The sequence below is a fragment of the Nicotiana tomentosiformis genome, chromosome 2 (assembly GCF_000390325.3).
Source record: "Nicotiana tomentosiformis chromosome 2, ASM39032v3, whole genome shotgun sequence".
Lineage (NCBI taxonomy): Eukaryota > Viridiplantae > Streptophyta > Magnoliopsida > Solanales > Solanaceae > Nicotiana > Nicotiana tomentosiformis.
In genome coordinates, this window is record NC_090813.1 from 136,168,431 (window position 1) to 136,180,721 (window position 12,291).

General features: G+C 38.3%; 1 protein-coding gene across 1 annotated transcript; it reads left to right on the plus strand.

The window, feature by feature from the left end:
* The first annotated feature begins 5,134 nt into the window (after window positions 1-5,134).
* On the plus strand, window positions 5,135-8,555 carry LOC104109063 (protein DETOXIFICATION 14-like). Its single transcript, XM_009618255.4, has 7 exons — window positions 5,135-5,616; window positions 5,693-6,237; window positions 6,357-6,443; window positions 6,646-6,702; window positions 6,794-7,032; window positions 7,621-7,826; window positions 8,147-8,555. The coding sequence occupies exons 1-7, from the start codon at window positions 5,362-5,364 to the stop codon at window positions 8,210-8,212; spliced, it is 1,455 nt and encodes a 484-aa protein (XP_009616550.1). The 5' UTR covers window positions 5,135-5,361; the 3' UTR covers window positions 8,213-8,555.
* The last annotated feature ends 3,736 nt before the right edge of the window (window positions 8,556-12,291 follow it).

The following is a 12,291-nucleotide window of genomic DNA, read 5'->3' on the forward strand; positions in this document are numbered from 1 at the left end:
CTTGAACCCATACTAAATCGAGGTCTGAGGTTACATCATCAAAGCTCGAGCCCCCGGGACCGAACAAAATCGAGATCGATAGAAATTTGCTGAGCCGGATAACAGAAAGACGAAATATCTGCGATTAAGCGTAGATCACGGCGGAGATCTCGGCATGTATCAAGGATAGGTCGATTAATTAGCTAGTCATGAGATTTCTTACTTCATTTAGAATTGTGCCAAGAGTAGGACAATATATGTATCTTAGTTGATCATAATTAAGTCATAAATAATCAAATATACATTTAAAAGATAAATTTCATATATTCGCTAGTTTGATAAGTAATACAGTATCAGAAAGAGTTTTTTAATTCAAAATATATATATATATATATATATATATATATTATATTACTGACATGATTTAGCAATCGTACGTAGCTTTCACGCCCAACCACCAGAAATTATAAAGCAAAAGAAAATCTCTCTTCATTGTATGCTCGGAGTTGTTTATCCCACTTGAGATGTCAGCCGTGACTTCTCTGCGATCTACAATTTAAACAACATAAATAATTTGTTTTGACCTCTTCTGCTGTCGACTAAACTGTTCTTTTTCTAAATGAAAAATATTCAAACAAGTCATTTCTAAAGATTTTAGTTAAAACAATAAATGAAATACTTAACTACTTAATATCACTATCATTAGCAATACATTTTAAGTTTGAGTTTTTAAAATGAAAAATTATTCAGCACAAAGCATTATACTTCTTTAATAAATCCAACAGATTCTGATTTAAATTAGTCTAATTTGTGAATCCTGACCACCAATGTATCTCCACATAATTTGCGAGTTTGGCGGTTCATGTCAGAGAAAGCAGTCAATAAGACAACAAGGATGTAGCATAAAACTCGAGATTCTAAAATTGTTTTCCCCCACCAAAGGTAGATATTATATTCACAAGTTATCATTTACTTGCTAACTCCGTCAACCAATCAATCTCCCAATCATGCCCCAATTAATCATTAATTATATATCTAATTTCTATGTCTGATTCATACAACCTATCAAATTTTCACCAGTGATCTTATATAAAAGCTGTTAGTTAGTACTATAATTGTTGGATGTACAAAATAATTATTCGCACTCATCGACTTAGCCACATTTAAAAAGAGTTGTATTGCACGAGGAGTTGATTAGAGAAGGCGAAGAGGAAGAGTAATAATGAGAATTGAACACATTCGGAAGACTTTCACTAATATTACTAGAGGTAAGTGTCGATAGCTTAAAATATTGGAATGTTTAAAAATAGTTGACCATCAAGATTTCACTCACATTACTCGTCCATGGTTGTTTCAGCTTACGAATGTATAATATATGTATTGATTCATATATAATATGTATATAATCGTATATAATAAGTGCATACCGACTAAGAAAAGTAAACAGAAAATCTGTGATGATCTGATAGGTCATCTTATATTTTAGAACCTAATTCTGTGTTTCGAGGTCTCAAAAATCTCATTTTAGCCTTTTTCGATTTGCGTGCACAGTCTGAGTGTTCATCCGGAAGGCTTCCATGTTAAAAACTAAGAAACATAAGAATTTTTGCCTTAAAAATTAATTTGAGTTGACTTTGGTCAACGTTTTGAGTAAACGGACCCAGATCCGTATTTCGACGGTCGCGGTAGGTCCGTATCGTAATTTGGAACCTGGGCATATGCCCGAAATCGAATTCTGAGGTCCCTATCTCGAGATCTGGAATTTTAATGAAAAATAAAAAGTTTGAAAGTTTAATGATTTTAAGAATTGACTGATGTTTGGTCATGTTGATACCGGGTCCGTATTTTGGTTCCGGAGTCCGGTACAGATCTATTATTATATTTATGACTTGTCTGTGAAAATTGGTGAAAAACGGAGTTGGTTTGACGTGATTCGGACGTCTGGTTGTGAAAATAGAAGTTTTAAAGCTTTCTTGAAAATTTTATTTGATTTGGCGTTCAATTCGTAGTTCTAGGTATTATTTTGGCGATTTGATCGCGCGAGCAAGTTCGTATGACGTTCTAGGACTTGTGTGCGTGTTTGGTTTGGAGCCCCGAGAGTTCGGGTGAGTTTCAGATAGGTTACGGGATGTTTTGAACTTAGAAAATCTAGTTTTTGTGCGTCAGATGATATCTGGTGTGTTCTTCTTCGCGATCGCGTAGGTACTCTCGCGAACGCGAAGAGTAAACTGGGACAGGGTATTTCTTAATCGCGAACGCGGTAGCTGGGTCGCGAACGCGAAGCAATGGGGGCCTTACCCTTCGCGAACGCGACCAGCTTCTCGCGAACGCGAAGCTTTAGGGACCTGGGGGAGGGGTCAGTCATTCTTCTATGCGAACGCGAGCATGGGATCGCGAACGCGAAGGCCAGGGGGAGCAGCCTTCGCGAACGCGAAGGAGGACTCGCGAATGTGAAAGCCACTCGGGCTGCTGCTCATCGCGAATGCGGCAGGCCCTTCGCGAACACAAGAAGGCCTGACGCCCACACCTTAAAATAGAACCAAAACGGAATTTTATTCATTTTTCATAAACTCTCCATTAGAACTCGGCCTAAGTGCGATTTTAATGGGAAAACTCAACATCAATTCATAGGTTTGTACTCTTTAACTCATTTTCTTCCATTTCTAACATCACCCATTAAATTCCTAGCCATAATCTTTTTTCTTTCATGGTAGAAAACAAAGGATTTAAGAAGAATTAGGGGGGGGGGGGGGATGGGGTTTGCAAATTGGGGATTTAGACCTCAATTTAAGGTCGAATTCCGAAACTAATTATATAATCGGGCTCGGGGGTGAATGGGTAAATGGATTTTGATCCGAACTCCGAATTTTGACCAAGCGGGCCCGGGGTCGATTTTTGACTTTTTGGAAAAAGTTTGGGGAATCTAAATTTATGCATTGTAATTCATTTCCTTATCAACATTTGATATTATTGAGTCATTTGTGGATAGATACGAGTGGTTTGGAGGTGGATTCTAGAGAAAAAGCTGTAATTGAGCATTGAGTGGTCTGTGGAGCGAGGTAAGTGTTGTGTCTAACTTTGACTTGAGGGAATTAGAAACCCTCAGACTATTTGCTATGTGAAATTCATGTGAGCGGCGTATATGTGAGGTGATGAGTACTTATGCGCCGCCAATTTATGTGTTTTCCAAGTTTTCCCGTTTTTCTCATATTATCTCCTTCCGTGTCTTAATTGTTACATGCTCTAACTGTGTCCCTATGCCTAATTGCTACTTGTTAGACATTATTTTCCCTTATGATATTGTTCTTTCCATAGTTCCATTATCTCCTATTATCTGTTTAATCTGTTTTATCGGTACTTTTCTACTGTATATTCTGAATTGGTCTCGCTGTGTAGTATTATTTATATGAACTTTCATGGTGTACAAGATTCCTATTTGTTTCAGTTTGAGGTTTAAGTTTTGTGAAAGGATTCTGTGATTTAAATTGTTACATTTTTGTACATATTGAGTAATTGCTATTGATATGGTGGGATCGGGTTGCACGTCACAATAAGAGGAATAAAGGTGGTATATTGAGGTGGAATAAGGGCGATGTGATACTGAACGGTGAGAACGGGTTGCACGCCGTAACAGGTGTAATAAGGGTGGATTGTTTGGTGGAATAAGGGTGAACTATGATTGTATTATTGTGATATGGTGGGATCGGGTTGCACGCCGCAATACTTTTATTTATATTTACTGTCGTTTATGCTGTTATAAGGAAATAAGGGAGGAATATGAGATGTACGGTGGGATCGGGTTCCGCGCCGCAATATCCCATGTGTTTATGTTTCTCTAAGTTGTGTTAGCCTTATGGTATTCTCTTTTGCACTTAAGGATCGGTAATTTCTTAACACTGTTGATATATCTCCGGGAGTTGACGTATACTGCTTTCTTCTATTCTGCGTTTCCTATCCTGCTTTTATTATATATATACTGCGTACATGTTATAGTGTGAGTGACCCGCCTTAGCCTCGTCACTACTTCGTCGAGGTTAGGCTCGACACTTACCAATACATGGGGTCGGTTGTACTGATACTGCACTCTGCACTTTATGTGCAGATTTTGGTGCTGGTCCGAGCTGATCGTGAGGTTGACTGCAGGATTCGTATGATAGAGGACCCAAGGTAGATCTGCCGGCATCCGCAGACCCTGGCGTCCCCTTCTATACATTACACTTTACTGTTTCTTTCATTTCGAAAACAGTTGTATCTCTTTCAGACATTTACTTGAAGAAAAAATTGGCTTAATAGTATGTATATATTGAGGCTATTATATATTTCCACACTCTTTTTTAACTCGTTATAGCTTATTTGTTGTTAATTACTGAAATGTGAAAGAATTGGCTTAATGATTCTCTAACATTGTCTTACCTAGCAAGTGAAATGTTAGGCGCCATCACGGTCCCGACGGTGGGGATTTCGGGTCGTGACAAAATCCGACATGCTAATTGTGTAAATTAATGAGTTTATTTTTTGGTTTTCCATTCGATGTCTGGTATTCGCATTGGAGCTCGACTAAATCCGGATTCGCACCGGAAAGTTCCACATTGAGGAGTAAAGCGCTTCTTAACAAAGCCGACTCCATATTCAGAGTTCGAATCCGAGACATTTGGTCAAGGACGAAGGAGTACTTATACTACACTAAAACTCTTGTTGGTAGAACATATAATTAAGTAATAAGTAAAAGTATACACTCTCCAGATTTATTTATAGTTCGGTTCATCGTACGTGCTAAATAAAATTGTGAATCACTCTCACTAATAAAACTTGTTGGTACTTACGAGCGTGTTGTTTTCTATTTTACTTCATTGACTGTTTTTTTATCCTGCACAATTTAAAGAAAATTAGAATTTTATAATCTTAATCATGTCTGAATATTTATATGGTATAAAAATATGCTATTAATAATAATAATAATAATAATAATAATAATAATAATAATAATAATAATAATAACAACTTTAAAAATTATAATTATTTTTAGATATTTAAAATATTATTCTTTCTAGAACGAACTACTAATAAGAAAATAATATCCCATAAATATAAAACTATATCATAAAATGATAAGCAGAAAGATCGGTCACCTTTTTAAATATTTCTTCTAAGAAATTATCATCATTGCCAAATGAGTAGTACTAATATACCAGGTACTATACTATGATAATTGAGACTCCGCCATCAGCTAGAGCTAGGAAAACTCATAAGCGAGCTGCTCATCAACTTTCACCGTTCTCACAACCATTTAAGTATCTAAAATATACTCCATAGAGCAAGTTCAATACAAACTTAGAACTGTTTTACTTTGGAGAACAGAGTAACATACAGTAAAATAGTACTATGCCGGCGATGGAAGAGGCACTGCTGGATGTGAATAATAATAATAATAATAATAATAATAATAATAATAAGGTAGTGTTTGGGAAGGAGGTGAAGGAGGTGAGTCGGATAGCAATGCCGATGATAGTGGTGACGGTGTCACAGTACCTTTTGCGCGTTTCACCAATGATAATGTTGGGTCATCTTGGTGAACTTCAACTTTCTAGTGCTTCTATTGCTACTTCACTTTCCAATGTTACCGGCTTCAGTCTTCTTGTAAGTCTCCTTAATTAGTTGAGTATCTCTTTTTGCATTCTAGCACTTTTTTCAATACATTTAATCTATGGAACAGTTTGGCATGGCTAGTGCACTGGAGACTCTATGTGGGCAGGCATATGGCGCAGGACAATATCGAAAACTTGGAACTTTTACTTATGGTGCAATTATTTGTCTATTCCTTGTATGCATACCAGTTTCTGTTCTGTGGATCTTCACGGATAGGCTTCTTATATTGATGGGCCAAGATCCTGAAATCGCAACTGAAGCTGGAAAATACACGATTTGGCTCATTCCTACGCTATTTCCATATGCTATTCTTCAGTCACTTGTCCGGTACCTGCAGGCACAGAGTTTAATCCTACCAATGCTTTTGAGTGCTGTTGTATCTTTATGCTTCCAAGTGCCGATATGTTGGGTTTTTATATTCAAATTGGATTTGGGGAACGCTGGAGCAGCAATGTCAATTGGTTTATCCTATTGGCTGAATGTGATCTTGCTTATGCTTTATGTGAAGTACTCATCAGCTTGTGCAGAAACTCGGGCTTCATTCTCTAGAGATGTTTTTCTGACTATAGGGGACTTCTTCCGCTTTGCTATCCCATCTGCTGTAATGGTTTGGTAACTAATTTCAATAGCAAAACATACATACATATATTCCTTCATGATCGAGTTTAGCCATGTTTCTGTCTCTTGATCCCTAATATATTACTTCAACTTTTTTGTTACAATTGCTATAGCTTGGAATGGTGGTCGTTTGAACTAATCATTCTCCTCTCTGGTCTGTTGCCAAATCCAGCGCTAGAGACTTCCGTTCTATCCATATGGTATGCTTCCTTTTATCACTTAGGGTATGGTATCTTTGGTAAGACGAAAAATATTGTCCCAAAAATAAGTCATTTTTTGGAAAATGACTTATGTCATACTAAACACACCCTTAATCTTTGTCTGTGCGTTTTTTGATCTTCGGATGTCTGTAATGATCATATACTGATGCACTTTTCATGGTCTAATCTTCTTGGAGAGTAGCTTTACAACCACTTCAGTGCACTACCATATACCTTATTCTTTCGGTGCCGCTGCAAGGTTTGATCCTGTCTTATCAACCAAGCATTTATCTGATTCCGTTAGAAGTATTGAGATAAATATGCAAATTTTCAAGTAAAAAATATTGCAGCACTCGTGTTTCAAATGAGCTTGGAGCGGGGAGGCCACAGGCCGCGAAAGTTGCTCTTGGCGCTGTGCTAATTCTTTCTGTCACAGAGGTTGTTCTTGCAAGTATTTCTATATTCGTGGTCCGCCATGTATGGGGCTATGTATTTACCTATGAGAAAGAAGTAATCACTTATGTAGCAGAAATTACTCCTGTTCTTTGCATCTCAATCATCATGGATGGCACCCAAGCCGTATTATCAGGTTATCTATTGAAATGATTTAAGTTTTATATACTAATTGTATAAAGAAATCTCATACAAAATTCAATTTAACTGGTTATGTCAGGTTTGATAGTGTAAATTTATGCAATGTCATGCAGAGAGCTTAAGCTTTTCTCGGACTTAAGTTATACTCCCTCCATTTGAATATATGTGACGTAGTTTGACTCGGCACGGAGTTTAAAAGAAAAAAAAAACATATGACATTAAAAGCTTACAGGGTAAAGGTTTTGCCGGGCCTTAATATTTTTGTGACTATAAATACTTTAAAATGGATAAAATAAAAAGTTTAAAATTATTTTTCCAAATATAAAATTGTATCATTCTTTTTTAAATTGACTAATAAGTAAAATGTATCACATAAATTGAAAAGGATGAGTATACATTGGCAATGTAAAAGACTTTTTACAACAGCAGTTCAATTAAATCGGATATTGCAGTTAAGTTTTTACACCATAACTGAAGATTAAAAGAGTTATTCCTGCTTTATTATTTTGAAAACATGAGTAATTAATTTGGTCAAACAGAAAACAAAAAGTTGTCTTTTGAAGTGACTTGCAAATTGTATCAGGAGTTGCCAGAGGAAGTGGGTGGCAGCATATTGGAGCCTATGTGAATCTTGGAGCATATTATTTGGTTGGAATTCCAACGGCTCTATTGCTGGGATTTGTTTTGCATCTAAAAGGCAAAGGCCTTTGGATTGGATTGGTGGCTGGAGCAACTGTGCAATCTATTTCGCTTTCCCTTATCACAGGCCTCACCAATTGGGAAAAACAGGTTCGCAACTATTCAACTCTTACGTTGTTTTGTAATTTGTGTGGCACTTTCTTTTGGATATTGTTAAGTGTCCCACATAGGTCGATAGAAAATGCAGATGTCTTTGAGCAATTCTCATGAGCTAGCTTTTGGGGTTGAGTTAGACCCAACATTCAATTTCTTATTAGTTACTGCTTTATGTCACTCTTCAAATCATGAGAGAGAATGAATTACGATGCTATTTGAATCAAATAAACTTAGGACTAGGAGGTTGATAGCATTCTTCAGAATGTAAAAGATACCTTGTGGAACTTAAACATTTGTGCATTTGGATGTTACAGGCCATTGAAGCAAGACATAGAATCTTTAGTGGAAGGCCTGCTGTTGAAAATCAGTTCATGGAATGAAAGAGGATGTGCAGATGCTAAATTGTGAAATAAACCTTCAACTTGCTATGATTTAGCGAGAAATAGAATCACCACTCATCATAGTACCAATTGGACAATTTTGAAAGTGATCAGCCTCTTAGATGTAAATGAACAACTTTGGCGGATCAGCTTCCTTAAACATGTGTCTCCTGCACTTGTCAGGTTAAGTTGAATTTGTTTTGCTTTGCTAAATCGTTTAGCTGCGGCTTCTTGTAACTTGTAACGCAAATTTCTTGTTCGAAAATATAGCACCAATGATTAGTTTTTGATTACAAAAAAAAAAAAGAAAAAAAGAAAAAAAAAAGAGTTATCTTCTCTGGGACATCTCCTTCACAAATGTTGACTTGGTGCTTTATAGTTTGTTCTTGAGTTTGCCGAATTGAATTTTTTTTTTTTGGATGAAATAAGTGGTATTATGTGGTATCAATAGCAAAATTCACAAGTGCGAGCATGTTCGCTTTATTACAATGAGACCTATGCTAGCGATAAAGAGCTAACAAAGCCGAAAGTTTGACATGAGAGTATACACGAGACAAACTATCCCATCTACATAAAATTGAAAAGACAACTAACCTTAAGGGCGTGGGTTGGAGTTGATACTTGATATTCCATCAAAACATCTTCTATTCCTCTCATTGAAAACACACCAAAAAATACAAGCATGAATCATTTTCTGGACTTGTCTGATGGATTTATCAACTTTCCAAGAGATCCAACTGATGTAGGCATCCTTGATGCTGTTAGGCATGACCCATCTTAAACCGAAAACAGTGATGAACATGTTCCAAAATATCACTAACTACTGTGCAATGAGAAGGTGTCTGTTAGTCTCTATCTTTTGCTGGCACATATAACATCTGTTAACAGTGGGAATGTTCCTTCCGTTGAATTTGAACTTTATTTTAATTAGAATTTGACAAGTTCCTCTTGAATTTGCTTTTTATGGCGTGCTTATGTCTTCATAGTGAACCTCTGTTTATAGCTTCAAACGTAGAAAGGAGCTGCTACTGGATTCGGTTGGTCCATCGAGTCATTAAACCGATCAAATTAAACTTATGAAAAGCTATATCTTATTGAGAAAAAGATATGACACTTGAACGTTTTGAAGTCTTTCATTAGTCTTTACTTTGACATGCCACGTAACTTCATACCCATTGTAATTTTATTAGTCTTCTAATTTTACTTGACATGGCCACATGACATGTGCGCATGGCTTGTTTTCTTTTTTTAATTTGACTTGGAAGACTACATCACATCGCATAACCTATATATGTCTTGAGTTTGGATCTTAAAGTAAAGTGACATCCCACTAAACTTCAGTCTAAAGAAGTAAACTCACTTGTGAAGCCCAACAAAATGGTTCGATCCAAATGAAACTGTGCCCTCAATTCGATCCATGTATCCGACTTAATTAATCTTTAATTTGGATCAATATCTGTTGAATTTACGACTTAGTCCAAAGTTTGTAAGGAATTTACTCAATACAATTTTGTCTCCATGGCTTAAAAAGCAAATCTTGTCCATGCTTCGATATTAAATTTCATCGCCAAACGTACTACGGTAAAAACTTCCTTCCTATTCATACAGATAGATTATGTTGAAGGGGCGGATACCCATACCTCCCTGTATAATTTTGACAAAATTAGCTTTCAAAAAACTAGCCTATACCTTTTCTTCGCTTGTCTGATTCTGAATAATGGCATATGAATTCTGTCCATTCTATAGCATCTTCGAGCTGCCCTTGGAAGTTCAACGGGCTGATAATAAAACTCTTCATTTGCCCCAAACTTACCCAAAGCGTCGGCAACAATATGTCCTCCCCTAAAACAATGCTGTATCTCGACTTGGCCTTGAGAGAGCATCTGTTGGTCCTTTCCACCACACCTTGATTGTTAGAAGTTTCTACGTTACTTTTATTTACCCTAAAAAACGGATAACAATTAAATTTATAAGTGGCTTGAAGGATACACGGATTAATTCAATACAAAGGATAAATTGCGTTAGATTAAACAGATAGATGACGTAATAAATTGTCAAACCGCTTAAGGGGGAGATTTCGGACTCAACAACAGCCTTAATGAAATATATGCCCTCGATCCCGGACTCAAGTGAGAACTTTGAATAACAGAGAAAATAATAGTATATTGCCTTGATATGCGTGTTATAGTCTCGTTAATGAATAATCAGATCCCTTTTATATAGTAGGGGAGTCTTACTCTAAATATAATTCCATAAAAGGTAAAAATCTTTCATTAAACCAATCACCGGATTCCTGCCGATATGTGCCGAGCTCCACGTCGTGATATCCGGCTGGTCACGGATATCACAGCCTATTGTTGGTCGTGCTTGATTGCCTGGTAGTGCTCTCCGAGGCCTTTAGGATTCGATCGAACCCGGGGTCATGGCCCCGATACTCCCGAATCCGGGTGCTTTGCCCGAATCCCGGCTCGAGGGGATCCTTGCCTCGATTCCGGTCCCTTGTCATCACGCCTGTTGCTCCGTTTACCTTATTGGAAACCGAGGCGTCCCATGGGCCCGATTTCACCCATATACAGATAATCCCCTCGTTTCTCGGAGGGTAAGTTTACTGAAACGACGAGAAACGACATGAGCCCTTCGATTCCTTCTTTAATACGCCGTGATAGAAACGACAAAGAACCCGAAATGTCCCGTCAGTCACGTCATAATGACTTCAAACGCTTGTCAGCCATCGACAGGCTGTCCCTGGATTCGAAACGGTGCAAAGCCTCTATAAATACTCCCTACTACGTTCATTTTTTACTTTTGACCAAGCTTCTACCTTCGAACCTTCAGGATACCACTGCCTAACATTTTTACCTTCGTTCATCAAGATTTTTCAACAAGTTGCAAGCTTTTATTTATCTTCTACCCAAGCCATCGTGCTTGATTTTCCTAGCAAGTTTTTACCCTTCATCTCCCAATCTTCCTTCACACTTTCAAACTTTTTTTCAGATATCAATGGCGAAGACTTCCAAGACCATTCCCCAAAAAAGTGCTTCTTCTTTTTCACGACCGACCACCGGAGTCAAGGAGATCGATTCCGATGTAGTTGTTCTTGAGAGACCCGCTCCGGGTGCGGCTGCCGATGAACCGGTAGCCGAGCATCCCTTGAAAATATTTGTCCCCAGGGGGTGTTCGGTCGCGAACAAATGTAAGGTCATAAAGCCCTCGTCGGTACAAGGCCGATGCGAGGCGGTATCGAGGTACATTTGCTCCATCACCGAGGCCGTCCTTCCTATGGCTCGAAAGGAGTGTGGCTGGGCGGGTAAGGACATAGTAAACCCCAGGCCCGGCGACGACATTACTACCCATGTGGAGGGGTATTTGAGTGTTTACACTTACCCCTTCACACTAGGACCGATAGACCCGATCATACTGGACTTCTACAGGAGGTATGACGTATGCCTCAGTCAGATCCATCTGTCACCGTGGAGGATCATAATACTCCTACGATTTTTTGTGAACAAAGTCGACTCATGTTTGTTCACCATCGATCATCTACTCCGCCTGTACAGTCCCTGAATATTCCGGGGAGGGGCTGATAAAGCTCGTACGCCGGGCTAGCAAAGCCCCATTTTCGAGCATCGACGAAGACTAGGATTGGGGCTGTCAGGGACGCTTTATCCGGGTGAGGACCACAGACCTGATCCCTGCCAAATTTAGGTCATTTCTTGAGAAGTGGAATCTATTACGTAAGTATACTTTCCTTTAGATATCATTTTTACGTTTTGTCTCCCTTTTCCTCATCGGTATTTGTGGTGATACAACCCTTGCTCAAGTCCCAAATGCCATTCCTCAGCTCAAGGAGTGTATCAAGGGAATATTCTCGCAGATACCTTGCTCTAAGCGCTCGTGGCGCGAACTCTCGAAGGGCCATTGGGAGGCCTCTTCCCACGGTAAGATTTCTTTCCCGAATAAGTAACACGAGGCTCCCCTTTTTAGCATCATGTTCTCATTCCCTCTCTTTTCGTTTTACAGGCTTGCCTAAGACCATTGAGCTTAGGCTTTTTGTAGGGGGCGAAGACCTGTCCTTTGAT